This window comes from Poeciliopsis prolifica, unplaced genomic scaffold, assembly GCF_027474105.1.
Source record: "Poeciliopsis prolifica strain line A6 unplaced genomic scaffold, Auburn_PproV2 SCAFFOLD008, whole genome shotgun sequence".
Lineage (NCBI taxonomy): Eukaryota > Metazoa > Chordata > Actinopteri > Cyprinodontiformes > Poeciliidae > Poeciliopsis > Poeciliopsis prolifica.
In genome coordinates this window covers 87,150-108,994 of record NW_026562383.1, presented here as the reverse complement: position 1 = coordinate 108,994, position 21,845 = coordinate 87,150, and the positions used below count along the sequence as shown (strand labels likewise).

The 21,845-nt window shown below is 38.1% G+C and overlaps 1 protein-coding gene across 4 annotated transcripts in view; it reads right to left on the bottom strand.

Moving 5' to 3' along the window:
* Window positions 1-21,845, bottom strand: part of si:ch211-207d6.2 (sickle tail protein homolog) — a 37,187-nt gene that overhangs the window by 6,688 nt on the left and 8,654 nt on the right. For 3 of the 4 annotated variants that reach the window (XM_055032958.1, XM_055032956.1, XM_055032959.1), the window contains exons 3-19: window positions 19,833-20,031; window positions 18,721-18,919; window positions 18,252-18,345; window positions 16,740-17,031; window positions 15,003-15,270; window positions 13,531-13,833; window positions 11,592-11,696; window positions 11,042-11,094; window positions 10,794-10,963; window positions 8,792-8,967; window positions 4,624-4,757; window positions 4,219-4,366; window positions 3,868-4,135; window positions 3,119-3,368; window positions 2,657-2,740; window positions 2,232-2,355; window positions 2,065-2,113 (exon numbers count right to left, since the gene is read on the bottom strand). In XM_055032958.1, coding sequence (XP_054888933.1) covers window positions 2,065-2,113; window positions 2,232-2,355; window positions 2,657-2,740; window positions 3,119-3,368; window positions 3,868-4,135; window positions 4,219-4,366; window positions 4,624-4,757; window positions 8,792-8,967; window positions 10,794-10,963; window positions 11,042-11,094; window positions 11,592-11,696; window positions 13,531-13,833; window positions 15,003-15,270; window positions 16,740-17,031; window positions 18,252-18,345; window positions 18,721-18,919; window positions 19,833-20,031 — 2,916 coding nt within the window. The remainder of the gene's footprint in view (window positions 1-2,064; window positions 2,114-2,231; window positions 2,356-2,656; window positions 2,741-3,118; window positions 3,369-3,867; window positions 4,136-4,218; window positions 4,367-4,623; window positions 4,758-8,791; window positions 8,968-10,793; window positions 10,964-11,041; window positions 11,095-11,591; window positions 11,697-13,530; window positions 13,834-15,002; window positions 15,271-16,739; window positions 17,032-18,251; window positions 18,346-18,720; window positions 18,920-19,832; window positions 20,032-21,845) is intronic. The other variant, XM_055032957.1, reaches the window with a different exon arrangement.

Sequence of the window (21,845 nt, the reverse complement as noted above, 5' to 3'; positions counted from 1 at the left end):
CACAAAGACTATCAAGCCTTCTGGCTACACTCATACAGCAATCTGAACAGACCAACTCCCATTTTTTCATCTCCCCAAAATCTGATTTGAGCCACATCCAATCTGACAGTTTTCAAAGCATCTGCAGTCTGATTACCACTGCCACATTTTATCTGACTTTTATCTCATTCATGTGAGACATAATTCTGCTCTATTTGAAGCCAAACATGGTAAATCTGGATGTAAATAACAGCTGAATTTTATAACTATGAAGGTTTTGAAATGATAAAAGCAGTATGAGTCAGGAGGCACTGCGTTTAGAAAGGAGGCAAGGCAAGAAAATGCAGCTGAAGTAAATTTATTTGGAGCTGCAGGTCACATTGACAACGAGACCTATTCTGTAAGTGAGACAAAGAAGCTGGCTGTTATACTCTGGGCAATTCCGACACTCATACTAGGTAAAGAGGTTGTCAAAAAACAAAACAAACTTAACAAAACAATAAATGGCACCAATATATATTTACATGCATGCAAATCATTAGAACTAAACTAATCAAAGGTCAATCAAAGGATGAACCTTTTGGTCAGAAAGCTGACCAAAAGGTTGTCTAATACTTATTACCCCTCTTAATTATAATGATATGCTCCACTCTGCTGCGGAGACACACTCAGAAAAGTATGTACTTAAACAATTAGCAAACAAAAATTAAACCAATCTAAATCAGAAACAAACAGACTTTTCCCCACATCCTCCCTGTAAAGGAAGGATGGCCAGTCCCTCTGCTTGAAAGAATGTGTAACTAAATGTCACAATGTAAATGAAATAAACAACTGAATCAAAAGGCATTTGGTCTGTAAATAGATTCAACATAATATCAATAATCCTTTATTATTGATTATAATAAATGATTATTTAGTGAAGTGCATCACATCACAATCCCACCTCCTGGTCCGACTCCACATCCAAACAAACTTCTCAAGAGAAGCTGCAGCTAAAGCTCCACTAAAAGCTGCTGCGATTGGTTGTGCTTTCTATTTATTTACTCATGTTCGTCCCCATTGCTGAATAAACTTTCCACACACTGTGGCATCTATCATTTTTTCCATAAACAGAGCGCTGCATTATGACCTTCTTCACGCCGAAGTTTGATTGCGGTCGCATTTAATTAGTAGCACAAACAACCCTGCAAAAAACAATGAATTTCAAGAAAAAAATTGGAACTGAGCATCAACAAATGCAAAAATAAAAACAGCAAAAAATATCTGAGACACTGGAAACAACTCTAGCCAAGTAGATCTAAAAATAAATGTGCACATTGTGACTTCAGATCACATAAACTAAATAAAAGTGCTTTGTGATGCCTCAGCTCTGACCTTTAGCTTTTATTTAACTTGTTGCCTTCCACAATGAAAATGTCATTCTTAATCCTCTGAATGAGAATGCAGCAGCTTTCAGTGGATTTGGCCAAATTTTCACAGGCAAAATCCTCAAATTCTCTTATGAATGTGGCAAAATTTAAAAGAGAAAAATTCATAATTTGGGATTTTATCAAATTTATTACAATCCATAACCCTAACCCATAAAGAATTCACCAAACATTCTTGCTTATATTTGTGACTGATAACTTGTCACAAATGTTATCTGTGTTTTATTCAGAAAATATAACACAAAAAGGATTAAGGTGAACAATTTTTGTCTACATTAATATTGTTTAATGTAGGTTATCAATGCTAAAATACTTGATACTATGTGTGATTTGAAAAAGGTTCTGAGTCATTTGAGTCTTGCTATTCTTGCACAGTATCCTAGTAAATAGTATTAGTTAATGACCATGTTGTGCTATCCTTATATAATATTAAAATCTCGCATCTTTGAAGAAAAATTAAACACAAGGAGTTTTACATACAGAAACCCAGAGAGTTTGACACAGTGAACTCATTCAAGCAGAGTAGAGAAACATGGATTACTGTTTTGTTGAAAAACTGACCAATCTTCACCATTTCTATTTTACTGTGTTAGTTTTGTGTTTCATTAACAAAACTCACTATAACATTCACCTTTCACTTCATGGTTTTTGTTCCTACCTGAATCCCATCAGTCTCTCTAGAGGTGATGATGACTGGTTCTCCTGACCTAAATGAAGAAAAGATACTGGAAATTAAAACCACAACAAAAAGAATAAAATGCGTAAAAAGGACAGATGGTTCATAGTTTGTCAGGATCGTCTTCCGATGCATGTCAATCCACTGACCTCTGTGGGGGTGGAGGCAAATTGCTGGCCTGCCTCTTGTTGGTGGAGCAGCGGGGTTTCTCCGCCTGTGGCCTCCTGCTGCTCTCTGCTTGTGGACAAACTGCTGGAGGTGAATCAGCAACATCTACAAAGCAAGAGAAATGTTAAAGCATTTTCTTTTTAAGAATGCTTTAACAGTTACTATTTTAAATCCACATATTCTCCTGTGTTTACTGGATCATAAAGTTTTGGCACAATGGTGGGACACATGACCCTTATCAGTTTCCATCTTTCTCTGATGTGAGTGTGATGAGGTTTATGTCTTTGTTACCAAATAATGCACAATACAGCGAATGAAAATGAAAACATCTTTATGGAACCCATTAATTATAGCTAAGTAATAGACGATATCATATTTAAAGAGTAAATATATCTTACAATTTTACCTGTGTTTAAACTTCTTCTCTCCCTGGAGTTCACATCAACACTTTTCTTTAAAGTTGTGTCTTTCTGGGTTCCAGAAATATCTGCTAGTTAACAAAAACATACAGTAAACGTTCATTAAAAGGTTGTCTAATACTTATAAAAATATTTCCAGCTAAAAAGATATTCTGGAAAATGAAACAAATATTTTTTAAGATAATTTAGGATAATTTGTGATAGTAAATAAGTATGCTTGGGGAAATCACGAAATTTAGTCTCTGCTATAAACATAGCTGACCCCTCAGCCTTCTTATTTAGATGGACTGAGGGAAAAACCCGTCTGCTTTAGCATGTCCTCAGTACACATTTCACTACCTCTTGAACTGGCAAGCACTTTGAAATTAAAGCAAGCATTTAAGCAATCAAAAAGTAGAAGCAAATCATCATCAGAAGGAGAGCAGTCTGAGGTGATTCTACAGGCCTACCTCCATGTATCAATTCCACAGGAGTGTTTTGCTGTGGCGTTAATGCGGAGGGAGACTTCATTCCTGAGGCAGTGCACTCTGGCACATCCACTATAGATTTTATATTAGTGTTTGGTGTCTCCTGAAGGTGGACTGACTGGCTATGACTGGGATCATTACTCTCCTGCTGGGGGTCGTTGGTGGTACTGGACTGGTTTATGCTCCTGATGTCTACACACATACTGCCCTCTGGAGTTGGTCTGTGTGTATTCTGTAGATGAAAGAGAACAGGGTAACTCTGGGAGATGAACAGAAATATGAAGTGAGAGTGTTATCAGTCTCCAAAGCAAAGTGCATCATACATTCACACACACATTCACTAGCTAACCTTAAACCTAAACGGAAGATTTCCTTTTGTATTCAAACAACATTGTGTACGAGCAAGATTCTTAGTTTCGTACATAATGTTTATGAGGAGGTAACACTTTTTAGCATCTTGTAAAACTAATGTTAGGTTAAATAGCAACAGTTTGTTTCATTTGTGTATTTAAGTATTTTAATTTCCATTTGGTAGCTGATTTCAGAAAGATTAGTCTATCATCTGTGATATTATCGACTTATTTAAAAAGTATATTGTGGTGTCATTTTCCGCCTACCCCGTCCTTGGTATAAACTTGCAGAATAACAAAATATAAACAGGAAACTAAAAGGATCATAAACTGTTTGACCTGCGACAGTATTTGTAGTGAAGCCCATATTTTTTATGATACCTTGACTACACTGATCAAATCCAGTCCATTACTGGTAGTCGGTGGAGAGCTGTTGTGTTGATTGGAGGTGATTGTGCTCTTCATTCTGCTGGGGGAGCCTGAGGCTCCTGAATTGTCCTCAGCCTGGCTCCTGGGTGCTTTGACTGAGTGCCGAGACTGTGGTTTGGGTGAACTGTGTGCGGTCTGAGTCGTTGGTGTTTCCTGGTTATGTACTTTCAGAGGCTCCACTTGAATGGATCTTGCTGAGGGTGCTGAATTGGACACAAGTCTATTCAAAGCAAATGACAAAAGAGGGAAAGTCAACTTTTTTCAGAACAGAATAGCTTTACCACAGAAAATGTTGCTCAATACCTGCGGAGAGAGCTAAAAGATTCAGTCAGCACTTTGACCCTTTTCAACATGGAGTCCATCATGTGAGGTTCTTCTTTCAGGAAGCGCACTGCTTCCACTTCCAGCCTCAGCACTGAGCGCATTTTTGCCTGCAGCACTGGGAATTCTCCTGGCAGAGAGACCAAACACACACACAGAAACATGAGACATCAACTGTGACTAGAGAAGAAAAACAAAACACATTGTACCTGTATTTTTTAAGCTTAGAATTATATCAATAATATTTTGAAGTATCTCTGTTAGTACCATTTTACCACCAAATGTAACATAAAATATGCCAAGCAGTGGCTGAATTTACATGGAAAACTCAAACTTTGATTTGTTGGCCAAATGAAGTGATGTGTGGTTTCAGTGGAACTGATCAACCTTTGAGGACAGCCAGAGCCTCTCCAAGCCTCCACAGGCTAACTGCTCCCTCCTCCACATCTCTGAGGGTGAAGGATGGCTGACCATGGACAGAAGAGGAGCTTTCCAAGCTCTCCACGAAGTCCTCCAGTTCACTGTGGAAGAAACAAGACAGCTAAGTTGGGAAAATCAGCATGTGATGGCTTTTTCTGGACAGCAGATGGTAGCAGAGACAAGCCTTAGGGACTTCCACAGTTTTCTTGCTGTTTTTCTAATGAGCGTTTCACTGTTACATTTTGTGTTAAATTCTGACAAACTTTTTAATTCTATATGCTGCAACAAGAAAGCTGGTATGAACTTCAAGATGGGGGATTATTAAACTCCTGCTTTCTTTGTCACTTTTGTTCTTTTACCTAGATTACATCCAATAATTTTTTTTAATCAGTTCTGATACATCTAAAATGCTCCTTTCATTTTGAAACACTGTGTCTTGGCTACTTTCAATCTGCAGTTGTGTTGGGTGTAGCCTGACCACCACCTTTCTGCACTATTCTGCTGGATTCAAATCTTGCATCACAGTTTTTTCTTTCTCCCATTCACTTGAATTCCTCCAGTGGAATTTCATCCTGGGCAGAACAGAAAGAGAAGTCACCAACAATGACATTGGTTTTTTGGACTGTTTTAAAATTGTAGTCTGCCAGTAGCTGCAGTGGAGGAAGTGAAGGAAAGTGGGTGCAGTGTCTTGTTCACAGACACAAATGATGAGGGCAGCAGTCCTGGAATCAAACCAGAGAGCCACTGATTGCAGGGTGAACTCCTACTGTCTTCGCCACCATCACGCTGTAATATTATTCTCTCATCAGAAACATACTTGGAGTGTTCCCTTGAGTATTTTATGCATATTTTGAGACATCCTTTGACCTCCAATGGCAACCATTTAGCTGTCCAAAATGCATGAGTGAAGCTCCCCCACTCAGCTCCCTCAGACTAGCCAGTAGCAATTAGCAGACACTTGTAGAAACTGTGCATCAGCTGAGCTCATTATAGGAGCTTCTTCTCAGTGAAAAGCCAGTAAAAACATTGTTAAAGGGTAAACAGAGGAGCCAGGTTGTGATGACTTACTGAAGGCGGAGTTTCAGAAAGAGCAGGAGTTCTTAAAGAGACAGATGCACAATTTTAATCAGTAAGACAAATTTCTTTTAAGTCATATTTGACATATGTAGCCTTGTATAACAACTGAAGGTAACATAGTTACTTGGTTAAGCTACAAAATGGCACTATTTGCCAGGAAAACCTAATACTACACCTTTCACATTAACAGCCTCATTTGGATCAGTACTTCTCTCTCAATGTGGAGGATGGTTGTTTACAGTGCAGGCAATTTAACGCTTCGTAGCTTTGAACATGAGTATTAAATATGGGATATTATTATCAATTTGGTCAAATTTTTAACTTCAATAGAGTCTAAACCTTGAGCTAGTAGTCATTGCTAAGTTGCAGAGAGCTCAGAATCTCTGACCAGCTGACCAAATGTAGGACAAGGGGCAGGATTTTACCTGAGTAGTTTGGGTGGTGAAATTGCATTAAAGTGGCCCAGCAGTATTTGAAAATCAGAAGTCATTTAATGTTTTATTCAATTCAATTAAAAAATATTTGGTAATTTCAAAGGAAATTTTAATGTTATCATAATTCATATATCCAAGTATCTTCAAGGAATCATTGTGGATGGTGGTATGTGGGCAGGAAGGTTCTCTTGTTGCCATCAGAATTGCAACATATCCAAAGCACTTCTAAGTCACACTTTATATTTGCTCTCTGCTGCCACTACAGCTTTTTCCTGTCAGTACATCTTGTTGTGAAAGTTCAGACTAGCCATTGCACCATTAACAGCAGGTAAATGGTTTTGCTGCAGTGTAAGTTGTCATTAGCTATTAGCACAAAGTAAATGAGGTTGGGGGACAGTATTATGCCCCTCCCTGTGCCTCTCATTGGTTGTTTTTGGTCGGGAAAAAACAAAAACAAATTATTATTGTCTTCGGTGGACAATAATAACTCAAGAAGGAAGTGGAGGAGATCGAGCCTTTCACAGATTATCTGTCTCATAACAAAATGTCACAACACGGTGACGGCTTTAACAAATACATAAAAAAAATATTCTTTATAAAAGTTATATGTTATGTTATATTTAAAGAAATAAAGTTTGAGTATGTGGTTACAAAAACCAATACTACTTATTAAGCTTATGAATTCTATATTCAGCCACATTTGTCTGAATATACTTTAGCAATCAATTATATGAGCTTGAAACATCCAACCAAAGTCATGCTACTGAGATATGATGCTACAGTGTGAACAAATAAAGTAGTCTAAGGCAACCTAAACCACCAGCAGAAAGTGCTCTTCCCTTTAGTATAACATTGATTTGGAAAATAAATGGTTACATTGTATAATGTTGCCATTTATTGCAAAATGCAAGGCAAAATAACTGTTGCCTTGGAAGACGGCAGCAGTGACTGGCTTTTGTGAGACTTGTTTTGTTATACCGACCTTAAAGGCTTTAGATTGTCTGAATCATCCAAAAATATTTCTTATGTTCTCCGAATGCAGATTATGTGATTAAAATATACGCTTGTAAATGAAGTTTTTAAACTAAGCAATACTGCTGCACTGGCTGTCCTCATGGGGTGAGTTAAAAAAAACAAAACCCTGAGCCGATCAAGTCATTTTATTGGCATACTGGCATCAAAGCCTGAATAAAACTCTGTTCAGTCTGATGATCTTTGAAATTTTAAAGCGTAGCAGGACACAGTGCAGAATGATGCATCATGACAACATACAGAGATGTGAAGTCTACTGAAAGGTTTGCAGTGCCTCAACTTTCAGCCAAATATAAACTAGCTTAACTGAGGCAGACAAGTTGACACTGGTATTTACTGAGATTTTCTTCAGCCATCATTCCCTGTAGAAAAGTTTACGACTGAAGCCAGAGTTAGCTTGGCACATTGGTATTTTTCCTAATAATGTTGGATCTGATTTAGTGTCTGGAGAGGTGATTGTATCACACTAATCCAAAGACTCCCACTTGTGGTCTTCAACAAATCTCAGCCCTCTGTTAGCCAAGTCATCTGAGGTATGGCCTTAATGTGCAGTATGCTAACATCAGAATGAGCTCTGACATCTCTGGAAGACCATGTCACACTGGATCAAATCACCTCCCACCCTACGCCTCTATTTTTAACAATGTGGGTCCTCCCAGTTTCTGTATGCCTGCAGTGGTGACTGTGCTGTTCATGCTTTTTTTTCTTGCATGTCAGCAGTGATTTTAATTCAGCTGCAGTTCCGCCACTGAGCATAACATCAGAACAAGCATGCAAATGTCGAAAGAATCTTCTGAAATCATGCCCAAAATCTGTTTTGCTGCTTCCTGTTCAAACAGAAAAAAAACAAGATTTGGACAAAAATCCCAAGCAAGCTCTGGAAAATAAGTATTCGCTGTTATTTTCTATTAATCATCAATATTTTGATGACTAAATGAAGCTCTTTTATAATTCTTACCAAGATAATGTCTATTTATCTATAGACTAGCTTTTTCATAGATGCATGATTAGAAGAAGCTCTTGTAGCCACACAGTAAATATCTGTTGTGATCGTCTCTGTGTATCACAAACCACTGTAAAATTGTGTAGTAAAAGAATTAACATCTGTTAAAGAATCCATTGTAATCTAAAGGCAATACGGACATTTCCCCCATTACACATTTTCTATCCATTATGAAATGAAGATAGCTAGAAATTAGTCAAGGAAAAATGTGCCAATTCACATTAGCAAATGTGCATGCTATGCTAATGCTAATGTGCATTGGAAAATGTTATTTGCAGAACAGATCTAAAATATTCGAAACAAATTGCATCCTAGGAGGCTGAAATGCCTCTAGGCACAATGATGCTCAACACACTATTGACTGTTTTTTGCTGAGCAGCCATTCGGTTTCCCTGCCACTAAATGGCTCATTGCCCTGCGTCAGACTGGCAACCTGTCCAGGGTATTTTTTCTACAGCTAAACATGGTAATGGGTCACTTTTGACCCACAAGACAACACAATTTTGCTCACCTGTGGAATATCTGGCAAAAGTTTTAAGAGTTTAAACACATAACTAAACTTAAAGAAATTTTGAAAAATCACACTTACCTAAGCTGTGTGAGAATTTTCTCCTCTGAGGAAAGGTAGCGGATTCTGTCCTCATCCATCTCAGCTCTGTGTCTGTGTGCTACATCCTCAAATTGGGCCAGCTTCTCACACATCAACATCACCAGCTCCGGACCTGCCATACGCAGCATTGAACTCACACTCTCCATGTTGGATAGCTGGAAGACACAGGAAATGTCTCTGTCTGGTTCAACGCTTCAGTGTAGAAGTAAGGAACACAAAAATGTGGTTGCCTGACATCAGCTGCTTACGTCTAGAATTGTTGATTCTAGAATTGTTGATTCTAGAATTGTTGATTCTAGAATTGTTGATTCTAGAATTGTTGATTCTAGAATTGCACTACTGACGGTGGCAGTACATTGGAGTAGCTCTGTGCTTTCATTGAGAAATTTTTTTTTCACACATACATTTCTGCTTTTTTCGGAGGAAAATAACTTATGTGGATAGCTGATGTTTTGAATTTTGTGTGGTTGGACTGATTTTTGACTATATTTTTATTTTAGCCATTTTGTTATGATGTGTAACCATAGCTACAGGGTGGTTTATAGCTGGGAGCAGCTGTTCAACATCTGAAAAGCTGATGTAGTACCACAGCTGAAGCCAAAAATCCCAGTGGAGTTGAAAAGGAGGCATTGTGGATGCAGAGCAGGAGCAAAGAGGAGAGAGAAGGAGGAAGTTCAAACCAACTCTACCCGTCCATCATTACAGGCAATGTGAGTTGTTAGCTAATAAGGTGGATGAACTTCAAGCCCTGACAAGGACTAGGTCAGAGTATAAGGAATGCAGCGTAATGTGTTTTACGGAGACATGGCTGTAGGATTGAATCCAATATCTCTCTGCCAGGCTTTATGAGCTGACAGAGATTTAAAGAGCATATTTTTGGTAATATATGGTGATTTTAATCATGCCTCTCTCTCTTCTGCACTGCCAATGTTTCACCAGTTTGTCAGCTGCTCCACCCACTAAAACAAGATTTTGGACCTATTTTAATAATTGTTTCAATCAGTTTAAGCATCTGATTGGACTACTTTCTGCCAGCCACATGGAGATGACATCAGTGCCAGGACTGAGTATGTTTATAGTTATAAACTATAAACAGACAGAATCATCCCCACCAGAATGATGGTCACTGGATCACCAGTGACCTAAAGGAACTGATAAAGCAGAAACAAAGAGTCTTTGGGGAACGAGACAGAGAGTTACTGAGGAGTACACAGAAGATGCTCAAAGTCAAGGTTAGAGACAGCAAAGAGGAGAACAGGAAGAAGCTGGAGAATAAACTGAAGAGGAACAATATCAGAGATCTGTGGTCAGGCTTCAAGCAAAAGGAGGAACAGACAGATGGAAGTCTGGATAGAACTGAACACACTGAACAGGTTCAGTTCAGGAACAAGTTCATCATCATCATCATCATCATCATCATCCTCCTCCTTCCCTGTCTCCAGCCATACAGACATCCCACCCTCCTCTGACCCACAGCTTTTCTGCCAAACCTCAAATCTTCTTTCTTCCACCAAAGTTGGTTGGGCCATTAAATACTGAAGGCTGCGCCCAAATGTGCAGATGAGCAAAGGGTTTAACTGTTGTTGTGATCAGGATAAGGGAATGTTGTCAGCTTAGCGACTTCGTGAGAAACAAGGCAGATCTAACAGAAATACAAAACTTGAGAACACAAATAAAACCAAAAACAAAGGATTCAAAAGCCTAACAGCAAGTAAATTTAGATATATTTCAAGTTTCTCATAGTTACTTTCTTTTCTTTGAAAGTTTTACCTATTTTCTTTCTCTTATAATAAGCTAAATAATTCAAATTATAGCTGTTATAGCAACCCATTACTCTCTTGGGTGGCTCACCACATGTTAGTGGTGACGTACAGAAGGAGTAAAACATTGATGAAAAATGGATAACAAATTGTAGCACTTGGGATTTTAAAGAAATATTTGTGACATTTTCAATACAGTCCTGAAATGTTTAGCTTAGTACCTGTAAACACTTAAGTTGGCTGAGTTGCAGCCGCAGCTCACAAATATTTCTCTTCACAGACATCAAGTTGTGTCGCAGTCCACCATCACAGCTGGACACCTCGAGGGCAAGAGGAGTGGGGCTGAAGCTTTCAGTCAGAGCAGCAGGGGTCTTTGAGTCAGAGAATGCCTCTGGAAGCCAAGAAAGAAAATGGATTAATTTTCAGGATATTCTGAAGAAAACAAGTGTTGCTTAGGTAGCGGGTGTACCTGAAAACTTCTCACCAAGTCGATTACTGAGGAGTTTGTCTTCAGGTCTCTGACTAGAAAAAACAAATTCACACTATTTTCAGAAAGGTTCAATGAAGCTTATTCAAAGTGAGTACCATCTGATAAACCCAGTTATAAATAGAAATCTGTTTTTACTTGAAAGGGGCAGCATTATGTGTTTTCCAGACACATAGTATCATTTCATAAGACAATCAAGTAACTATTACCTTCAGTTGATATGTATAAAATACGACATACAAAAAATTTGACTTTCATAATTTAACATCTTAAATTTGGGCTTGAAAGCTGCAGCTGTGAGGAGGAGCTGTGTCTCAAAGACAGCACTAGATCTGCTCAGCTGAATGGTCGCCATGGTTTTAAGGAATTTCTCAAACATGAATGAAAGAATCAAAGCAACACTCAAGATATGTGTTTGATGAGGGAATAACATGATAACATGAAGTAAAGCTAAAAACAGGTTGATGTAAAATATCACTGCATCTTTAATTGTCATATTGTGCTAAATTGCACCTTCTGTAGACAGACGAACCTGATAACCTCCTTTTGTCCCAGAACATCTGACTTCATGGACAGGGCGTGGTGCACCAGTCCTGCTAGACTGGCTATCTGCTCCTCCATGGCTCTCATTCTCTCACTGTAAAAAAACAAAAACAAATTAATAGCCAATCCATTGGAGCATTTTTGTTTATTAAAAAGCCTACGATCATGGTGCTGCTAAATTCAAGTGAGAATGTTGCTAGTCTGAGATCAAAAGTACATAATCAGAAAAACCGAATAAAACAAATGGCAGCACCAGGTAAGTCTATAGTGATATGCAACATATTTAAACCCTTTCATATTTAAAGGGTTTTGTTAAGTACATTTGGCCATGTGTTGATAAATCTTCTCGTTTCAACAAAACAAACCATGTAACACAAGATGATATTTAACACCATAACCACACAGACTGCTGTTTCCAATCTTGACATGTCCCTTTCCCTGAAATACGTTTTGTGTATGCATTGGTTTTTTTTTCTTTCTTGTTCTCAGTGAAAGTGGATGCTTTTTCTTCTCTCCATTCCTCTGTCCTTTGCCTCTGCTCTTTGCTCTTGTGTCCAGTCTGACTATTCTTTTCTGAGCCTCTGTTTGCAAATTTTCTGAAATGGAGCTTAGGCGAAAATTCAACCTGGGAGACTGACATTCATCTCGCAATCACCACGTCCTACCTCAACCAATCAGGGCTGGAGCAACTCTCAGCTTCGAGCCTATCATCATCCAGGACCGTCTTCAAAAGCTAAGCTACCAGAGGGTCAACCAGCTCGTCGCTGCGCACAACCCACCTCCTCCCCTCTTCTCCACCTCTGTTCTGATGGATGTTTCCAGGATCCTTCTGCACCCAGCTCCACCACCGGTTTTCGGCCCCGGGGAAGACTGTCCGAGCTCGGCCGAGCTGATGTCCTGCCCGCGGTGATCCACGACTCACAGTCTTCAGCCGGGGCCGAGCGCCAAAGACTCTGTATCATTAAATCTCTAACTGCTATTCTCTTCTCTGTGTGAGTCTCTCCAGATTGAATTTACAAATTATGGATCTGGTCAGCTGGTCTCTCAATGCAATAAATCAAATTTTCTTGACAGGAAGACTGGACAAAGGAGAGCCCTCTTGCTCTGATGGGACACATATTGGTGGATACACTCTGATTTCCTGGGGGAAGTGGAAGACAGTGTGTGTGTCCATACTATCAGTCAAGGATGTTGTAGATTTGTTCATATTTGGATTTCTGTTTTTTGGAGATGGCATTTCGCTGGCACATTGTGAAATTTGAAAAATGTCAGCAGCTGTTCGGATCTTTGAGAGGTTGCCTTTGAGGCTGACCAGAACCATAAACTGGATGTGTTTCTTGCTGAGAGCGACGGGCCATATACAACTCCCTGGTGAAATCGAATGTTATTCGTGTGGCTCGGCTGGACTGACCATATTTCAGGTGTTTTGAATTTCACCATTGAGTTGCACTGGAGAGACTGTAAGGCAAGTGAAAATTTATGGAGTCTTTTACTGCCTCCAGCCACAAGGTTGACTCCTGCCTTCCCTCTTTCAGTTTTGCCAACCATTTAGGAAATGTTAATTGTTAGTAGTCAATCGTATTTTACTGAGTGTAACATGAGTGATTATGTCATTATTGTAACTTTAAGAAATATAGTACAGTTTAAAAAAAAGGAGGGGGGGGGGTTGTTATTGTTTGTGTATATGTCCTGTGATAGTTGCTGGTTGAAAACCTTGAATTCAAACCTCAGTTTGTATTCAAAACCTTCTGCTTAATAATTATACTGCTTGTACTGCTTAATAATTTACACATTAAGAGGTACACAGTAAACCCAACAGAATAAACCTTCATAGAGGCAAATAAGGTGATGAAGAAGACATCTATACAGACTAATACAAACTAATGCAGTGAGATGTCAGCTCAGGATAACATTAGGTACAGCCTCACCTTTGGACATTACAAGGAGAAATATGGGCCGGAAAAACAGTTTCAGGTTGACCCAGAGGACTGTCAAGAAATACTGCTGAGCTAGAGGATGATGAGCCTCTTCTGTTTATTACATCCACTGTGAGCCCACTACTGTTGCGTTCTAGTGAGCGGTGACTCGGTGACATACTCTGTAGAGACACTTGGCTTGCACCTCCAATCACCTGTCCATTAAACATCCTGACTTCATTCCCTTTGAGAGAGGAGGGGGGCGGACTTTTGATTGGATGAGTCTGACTGTCTCCATACTTCCTGTTCTTCTGCCTGATAGAATGGGACAACAAACAGACAGAGAAATAAATAACTGATTCACACAGTATGAATCAATATCACACTCTGGACAGTCTGGGGACTAAGCGTGGACAGTCCCCAGCTGGAATTCTAACAGATCCAGCTAATTCATTTCTTGTGTTTCTTTTCTCTTACATCTGAAATGTTCCCATAAAAGTCATTTTCAGGTTCATAACAATTTTAATTATGAAAACTAGAAACTCCTAGAGGTTTACTGGGTACAATTAAAGCTAAGCCTTTTTTGTTATTGAAGTGCAAGTATTATGGAGGGACCACTGAATTTAAAGCTTGGCTAATTTCATTCTTTAGATTGCATCATCAATGTAAAGAATGTGTGCATGTGTGTCTCTTCCAAAAAGATCACATTTGTGCAGTGATGACTAATAGTTGTCCTGTGGACAGATTCCTCCTCTGAGCTGTGGATCTCTGAATTTGGTCCAGAGTCACCATAGGCCTCTTAGCTGCATATCTGATCAGAGCTCTTCTTGTTTAACCTCAGAAATCTTTCTACAACCCAAGTCTGCTATAAACTTCTCCACAGCTTTCTCCCTGATCTGCCTGCTGTGTTCCTTGGTTTTTGTGATGCCGTTTGCTCCTGAACCTCTGAGGCGTCACAGAGCAGCTGGATTTCTACTGAGATTAGATTACACACAGGTTGAGTCATTAGCAGACATCAGGAAACTTCTGAAGGAAACTGGTTGGTTTAAAGTTTTTGGCACTTTAAAGTTTTTTATTTGTAAAAAAATATTTTGAGTCAAATATGATTTTCTTTCTACTTCACAATAGTAGACCACTTTTTGTTGGTCTTGCATATAAAATTCCAATGAAATATTTATGGTTGTAATGTGACAAAATATGGAAAAGTTCAAGTAGTATTACTATTTTTGCAAGCCACTGTATATGTATGAAGTTCTTTTGAAAATGAAGTCTGTAAAATATTGTTAACCTTGAACATACTACTGAGAGACTGAATAAACCTGGGGAAACTTCTCTGATATAATTCAGTTGATGAGAGGAGGGCTAATCTGGACAGTGTATGCACATGTACTTTTTAAAAGAGTCAGCATGTGCTCAGCATCTGTTTCTTTCCCTCGGTGCTTAAATGCAAATCTTTAAAGAGATGTTTAAGGAAGTCAGTGTACCTGTGAAGAGAATTGCTATGATTTTGAAGGCTGTCCCCATGGATCGTCAGGGGTTTGATGGAGGCTCGGTACTGTTGCAGCCCACCAGGGATCCCAAGCACCCCTACCTCAGCTTTTCCTCCAGTGAGCATAGGAGGACTGCTACAATAGGAGGAAATACTGTGGTGACCTCTTCCAACTTCCACTGAGGTTGAACGGTAGTACTCCGGGTAATGTGATCCTCCATCTCCACGCAGCACCAAGGCTGTGCTTTTATTCATGTCTCCGTCTAACATGCACACATAAACGTTTTGGAAACGTTTTAAGACAGAAAGAAGTGCAGATCTGAGCTTTATGTGACAATTACAAGCACAAAGTTCAGCTTTTAGAAATCATGCAGGTTAGTTTGCAAGGAACCCGAAGTTCCTTGCAAACTATTCTCACGAGAATTGCTACAATTTAAATTCATAGAGAAAAAAAATACATAATGTTCTCATAACAGAAAAGATTAACATAAGCATTTATTAATTTTCAGGTAGTAATATTTTCTATTAGAAATATAAGGAACAGGTTTACAGCTCTACTTTCAAACTAACTTAAATTGCACCAGACCTTTTTGTCTGTTTAAAAAATCATTTTGGCTGTCACTGGAATTAAGGTGCAAACAAAGAGCCAATGATTCCCTGATTTGATTTCAATCTCTGCTCATTGTTATTTTTGGGCTTTTCAATATTTTCTTTTTTTTTGTTGTGGAGTCTTGGTTTTTTCAATCATTTCCATTATTTCTGTTCAATGGTGCTCTATCACACATTGTCTCCATGTTTAGATGAGTAACCAACTGTTGATTAGTACATGTTTGCGACTATTAAATATTAACCTGTACTTGACTATTTTGTTGCCTATGTAGTCCTACCCTTTCATTTAGATTTAAACTGTCGAGTCAGTTGTTTTTAAAAACTTTGCTTTCAACGTGACAACCACATTAGATTTTAAATTCACACCATTGTAATGAAAGAACTGAAAAAGAGAAAAGGTTCAATTTGAGTTTCACACACCGGATCTCTGGTTCAACAAACTCGAATTGCAGATTTGTCAGTAAAACCTGATGGAGAGTGCATTACTGTCAAAGACAACAGAAGCTAAGTGATGCTGCAAATGCAAATCATACCAAGATTATTAACATAGATTGAAGGAGTAACACCCTGTAGGCTTCTAGCTGGTCAGTTTATTTATTCATATAATATTTACAAAAGTTCTTATTTATTTCTGACCTTTAAATGTTCTACAGTATATACGGCACTTCTACGGTATACTTTCTTTTTCCTAAATATTAATATTTTTTCAATCACTTCATTCAATGATTCAGTTCAATCATTTTAATAATTCATACTGCATTTGGATCCTCAACAATCTTGTGTCATAAAGGCACATATTTGATTATATTCATTATATGCATATATATTTTGTTTGTTTACTGTATGTTGTCCACAGTTCTAAATACTTTTATTAGTTTATCTCTAATGTTGCAGGCGTCTGGTTCATTATTTTTGTCAATCCTCAGAGTTCTTCCACACGAAAGAGGATTAGAGCCACCGAAAAAAAGAAAAAAATATTTTTTTTTACTTTAATCTCAGAACTCTGAGATTAAAGTCAGAACTGCTTTACATTTTAACCAGTGGCCCTAATCCTCTTCCATACTTCCACACCCTGGTGGCTCATTACAATAATCCTGAAATAAAAACTCCACCAGCCTCTCACCAGGTTTTACATCTCTTCTCTCCAGTATGGCACTACTGCTGGAGAAGACGGTGCTGGACCGCCGTCGCCCAGGCTGACATTCACGTGGTATTGTGGTACTCCCTGGGTCTACCATTCCTTTTTTTCCGAGGATGCCACCTCCACTATAAGCCAGTCTGGAAGGAGAGGAGGGCATGGAGCGGACTATCGGCGGGGACATTGATCCCTGCAAACTGTGCAGGGTGTTGCGACCGGATGAATGCTTGCTGTGGATCGGACTGTGACTTTCATACAACACCTCCTTAGATATCTGCTGAAAAACAATTAAATAAATGAGCAAAAAATAATAATATTCAGAACTGAGGCCAGAAATAATCATGTGACGGCAAACCAAATTCTCCTGTGTTTTATTGTCCAATAACAAAGTGAAAAACGAAAAGAAAAAAAAAAAGAAAAATCAGCAAATTAATGATAAGCAGAATTTAGCAGACACTAAGTCTGAGGAGACGTTTTTGAGTACAAGCATTACAAGTTTTGAGAAGAGAGACATGAAATCCTGCTTTCAAAATAAAAATGTAAACAAAAACATTAAAAATTTTGAGAACAAAAGACATGAAATCCCACTTTCAGACTGAAATGTGCACTCTTGGATTATAACAGAAAAATTCCCCCATAGATGGAAACCAAGTAGATGGGAGAAAGGCCAGACTGTGCTGTACGCGAGAATTGTTTTCGAGCAGAATTGCAAAGGAAGGCAATGACAGGCAACTAAATTACTGTTTACACAAGTCAGTAAAAGATGTGTGCATAAGAATAGCATTATAATGATTAAGCTGGTGTAGCAACAGAGTAGTAAAACATAATTTCAATGGGAAACTAATAGCATGTCTGTTTTTAAGTGTCTCTTATTCTGTGGGGATTTCAGATCCACAGAGGAATGTTCTGACACTTATGTATCTCAGAGAAGAAGAAATTATTTTTTGTAATTTTAAACTTGAGAAGAATTATTACTCATGGCAAGGTGACATATTTGGTGCTACTTGGCACACAGGTAACCAGACTATAGTTTACTGTTTACTCTAGTTGAACCCATCTTTCCTCATGTCTCTGCAACATGAGATGAAATAAAGTCCCAGCAGATTTCTCAGGAGAAAGTTGCTCTGCTTCTCAGTCTTTGAGTGAGACAGGAGCAAAATTAAAACAGGGTACAACAAGTACATCTAACAGGAATTAAACATCAGAAAAAAATTATATGTTTTTGCCACTCATTTCAGAAAAGTGAAATAATAATGAGAGGAATCCAAAATCACTCAGAAAATTTTAATATTTTCTGAGTGATTTCCCAACCAGTTAATAAACTCAAAAAGTTGAAAATGTATTCAATTTAGTTGGATAGACATTACTTGAGTTGGTTAAGCTTAATAAGGAGGCAGATAATTCCACTGGGCAGAACCTTTTGTTCTGGTCCAAAAAGCACAAACTAGGCTACAGGCCCCTTCTAAATTTCTTCAGGAATTTTATTCTTTGACTTACCATTCCTTCAGAGTTGGCAGACCTGGCAGAGGGGCAGAACACATGGACAGGGTCTTTATGATATGCTTTCAGACAGGAATTTGGTGTTATGTCTCTGGAAGCAAGAAGAATGTGTTGGTTTTGTTTTTTGAGGCAGGTGATGTTTATGCGTGACTCATTTTGTGCACCAGTAAAAAAAAGCTTATACCTATATCATGAATTTGGGGGAAAAAAATCATATTTTATTTATCACTAAAGAAGGGTTCAGTGAATGTGCATATGAAACTGGTGGGTTCGGTATCTCAAAAAAGGTTAAGAACCACTGCTCTGTGACGTTGATTTCCACAGGAAATGTACACTTTTTTGAAAAGAGAACTTGGGATTACTGAGCAACAGTCCAGGTCTGTTTTTTTTCCCTTGGTTCAGGTAAGATGTGTGTTTCCAATATTTTTGTTTAGATATACCTTAGTCTGCTTCAACAGCCCCTCACCTGAGGTCCTTCAGGTCATAGTACATGTTACGCTTGGTGTCCTTGATGCATATGGCCATGTTCGGAGGCTGCAGCATCTGCATGGTGAGCTGATGGGGAAAGGCAGTGACAAACAGAGCCTGCAGGGTGTCATGGCTGCTGACTTCAGTTGAAATCATGACCTGTTTTGTCTCTCCCTCATACTGCAGGAGAAGCACACCTGACACAGCACACACAAACAGAACGTAACAGAACTGTCCACAGCAGGAGAAGTATTGGCTTGTAAACCCTCATATAGAGAAGAATAAACTAAATGCAAATAAACAGAAAAAACATTGAAAATGTGATTTTAGCTTCAAAACACATTTCATCAAATGCAGGATAAAACACTCCCTTCCTCTCCTTCTAATTTGGTAATACATATATGACCCTTTATCTAGGTCAATTATTCTGGGCCAGGTTGACTCATCCTAAACTTGGTTTTGTTTAAGATTTTTTCCCATGAAGAGAGTGATTCCTTCACATCATGCTGGTTCAGGTTGAGTGAATGCGTCAAAATAAAGACTATGCAATCTGGTGCTTTCTTCAACTTTTTAACAACTGGCATTCTGTAGTCAGTGTAGGTCTGCAAAGCTTTCAACTTGAAGAGACATTCTGCAAAAACATGTTATAGAAACCTTGACCCATGCAACACACAGCAGGTGTCATTTTCCCCAGTGGTGGAAAGCAGGCCAAAATGTAGCAAGAGTCAGACTTTCTTTTTTGCTTTTTAATGTATAAAAAAATCTTCCTTCCTTCAAGATGTCCTGCATTATAAAAGGAGAACATGCAATCATCTCATAAACCTATTAAGGAGTTTGAAATGAAATGCTGCTCTGGGGAAAGGCAGTGACACCCTAAACATAAAGAGGTACTACAATGGAATGGTTTCAAGCAAAACATGTTTATGTGTTAGAATGGTCCAGTCAAAGTTCACACTGTTTTCTATCCTTTGTGACAGTGTGAAGAAGCACAAGCTCAGTGGATTTAAATGTAAGATACTGAACACCATGTTCAGGAACATCAACCGCTGTCACATATATTAATGATATGGTTGCTTTAATGTGACGTTGAGTGCATGTGTTTCTGTCTACCTGGTAGCTTGTCTCTTGTTTGACAGTTGGATCGTACTGCAGGTAGACTTGCTCTGGCTTTACAGCCTCGTGTGAAGGTAACTGATGTAGAGGGAAGCTCTCCGTCAGACATGGTCTCTAAAACCCAAGGCTCTTGTTCTTTCACCAAACTCTCAACAAATGAACAGTCGAGGCTTTTAGAAGATAGGAGGTTCCTCATCTGGATTTTTTTTAAAAAGCAGAAAGCACTGAGGTCATATGAGAAAAAAGTAACAGAAAAAATCATTTTGGGCTATATGGCTGAAGAATGAATCACAATATAAGCCTTTCATATCGGTTGATATTAATAATTTCACCAAATCCAAAAATCATATTGGTTTTGCTCACTCAGGTCAACTTTCTGAACTATGGAGCAACATGAGCATCAAAATGCAGGACTTTTTGTCACATGTGGATCAGTTTCCTGAGAATCTGGGATCAACAAGTGATGAGCAGGGGGACAGATTCCATCAGGACAGAAAAGAGATGCAGAATTTTACACAATGAAGACGTAATGCTCAATTCACATGTTAGTGTTCATTATTCAATTTACAGAAATCCAAGTTTGTAACAATTATTTAATACACTCTGTAAGAAAACATTTTTTTGTCCTGAGACCTTTTTTTGGATGAGAAATATTAACGGAAATTAACTGATAATGTCACAAAATGTAATAAATTTAGTCAGAAAATTAGATTTCTCTCAATCAAATTAGAATAAAAACCTGACCTGACTGAGAAAAATGGATGTCATTTTTTGATTCAGCATTGCAAAAAACCAGTTGAAAAAACAAAGACAACACTCTGGGTCTTTATTGATTAGTTTTTCTTAAAAATATCTACAATATATATATATATATATATATATGTATATATATATATATATATATATATATATATATATATATATATATATATATATATATATATATATATATATATATATATATATATAAATCTTAATGTTTTATTCAATTAAACAAAACTTTTGCTTCCCATCCATGTTACTCACCAAGATGTTAGAATTTTTCTCTCACACATACATAAAATATAAAAATTGCACATATACACTAATATCACACACACAAAGCATACAGACATACTATTCTAAATGATAGGTCGAAAATGTATGTGTGTGTGAACTAAGACTAGGCTGAATGAATGAATGAATGAATGAATGAATGAATGAATGAATGAATGAATGAATGAATGAATGAATGAATGGGGATGTCTGCGTCAGAGACTCAGTTTTTGTATGTGAGTTGTCACAGAAGACTCGGGGCATAATTTGGAGATCAGATTGCGCATGCGCCACGGTGTAAGCAGCGTTTAGCTCCAGGTTTATCCGATTTATGAACACTAATTTCAGCCAGCCTTTGCCGTTCACTGAGGGCTCTATGCCGCTCACTCCGGATCACTTACAAGAACCTTAGTGAAACTCCGAGAGCTATGCACGTGTGATATTTAAGTAGTATACAAGTGCAGTTTTAATATTTTGTGTGTGAGACAAATCATAGTTTTTGTCCTAAATGGCCCCTCACAGTTATATTAGGGGTTGAACATTCTATAATATATTTAAAGATGTTAGGTTTCTAATTATGAAGTTTGTCTTTTAAATATAAATCAACAACAACATAAGTTCAAATATTGCTTGGGGATTTATTAGTTAACTACATGCATAATTAGCAGCAATACTCGGCTCTGTTCCCTAAAAGGCAAAAGGAAAATACTCTGTCACATTCCAGTCTTCTTTTGGTGAAACTGGTTATTCATTTCATGTTTCTTGTTGTGGAATGAAAACATGACCTGCTTTTGAGAGCCTATAGATATTTCCCTATAACTCTGTGTCACTGACAGTGCTGGTCTTTGAGAATTGGATGCTTTTTGCAAGGTTATTAATTTGTAAAAATTTGCATTCTCTCTAAAGACATTTCAACCACATAAGCACAGAGATATGTAGCTGCAGTTTGGAAATGAAAGGGAAACAGAAAACATA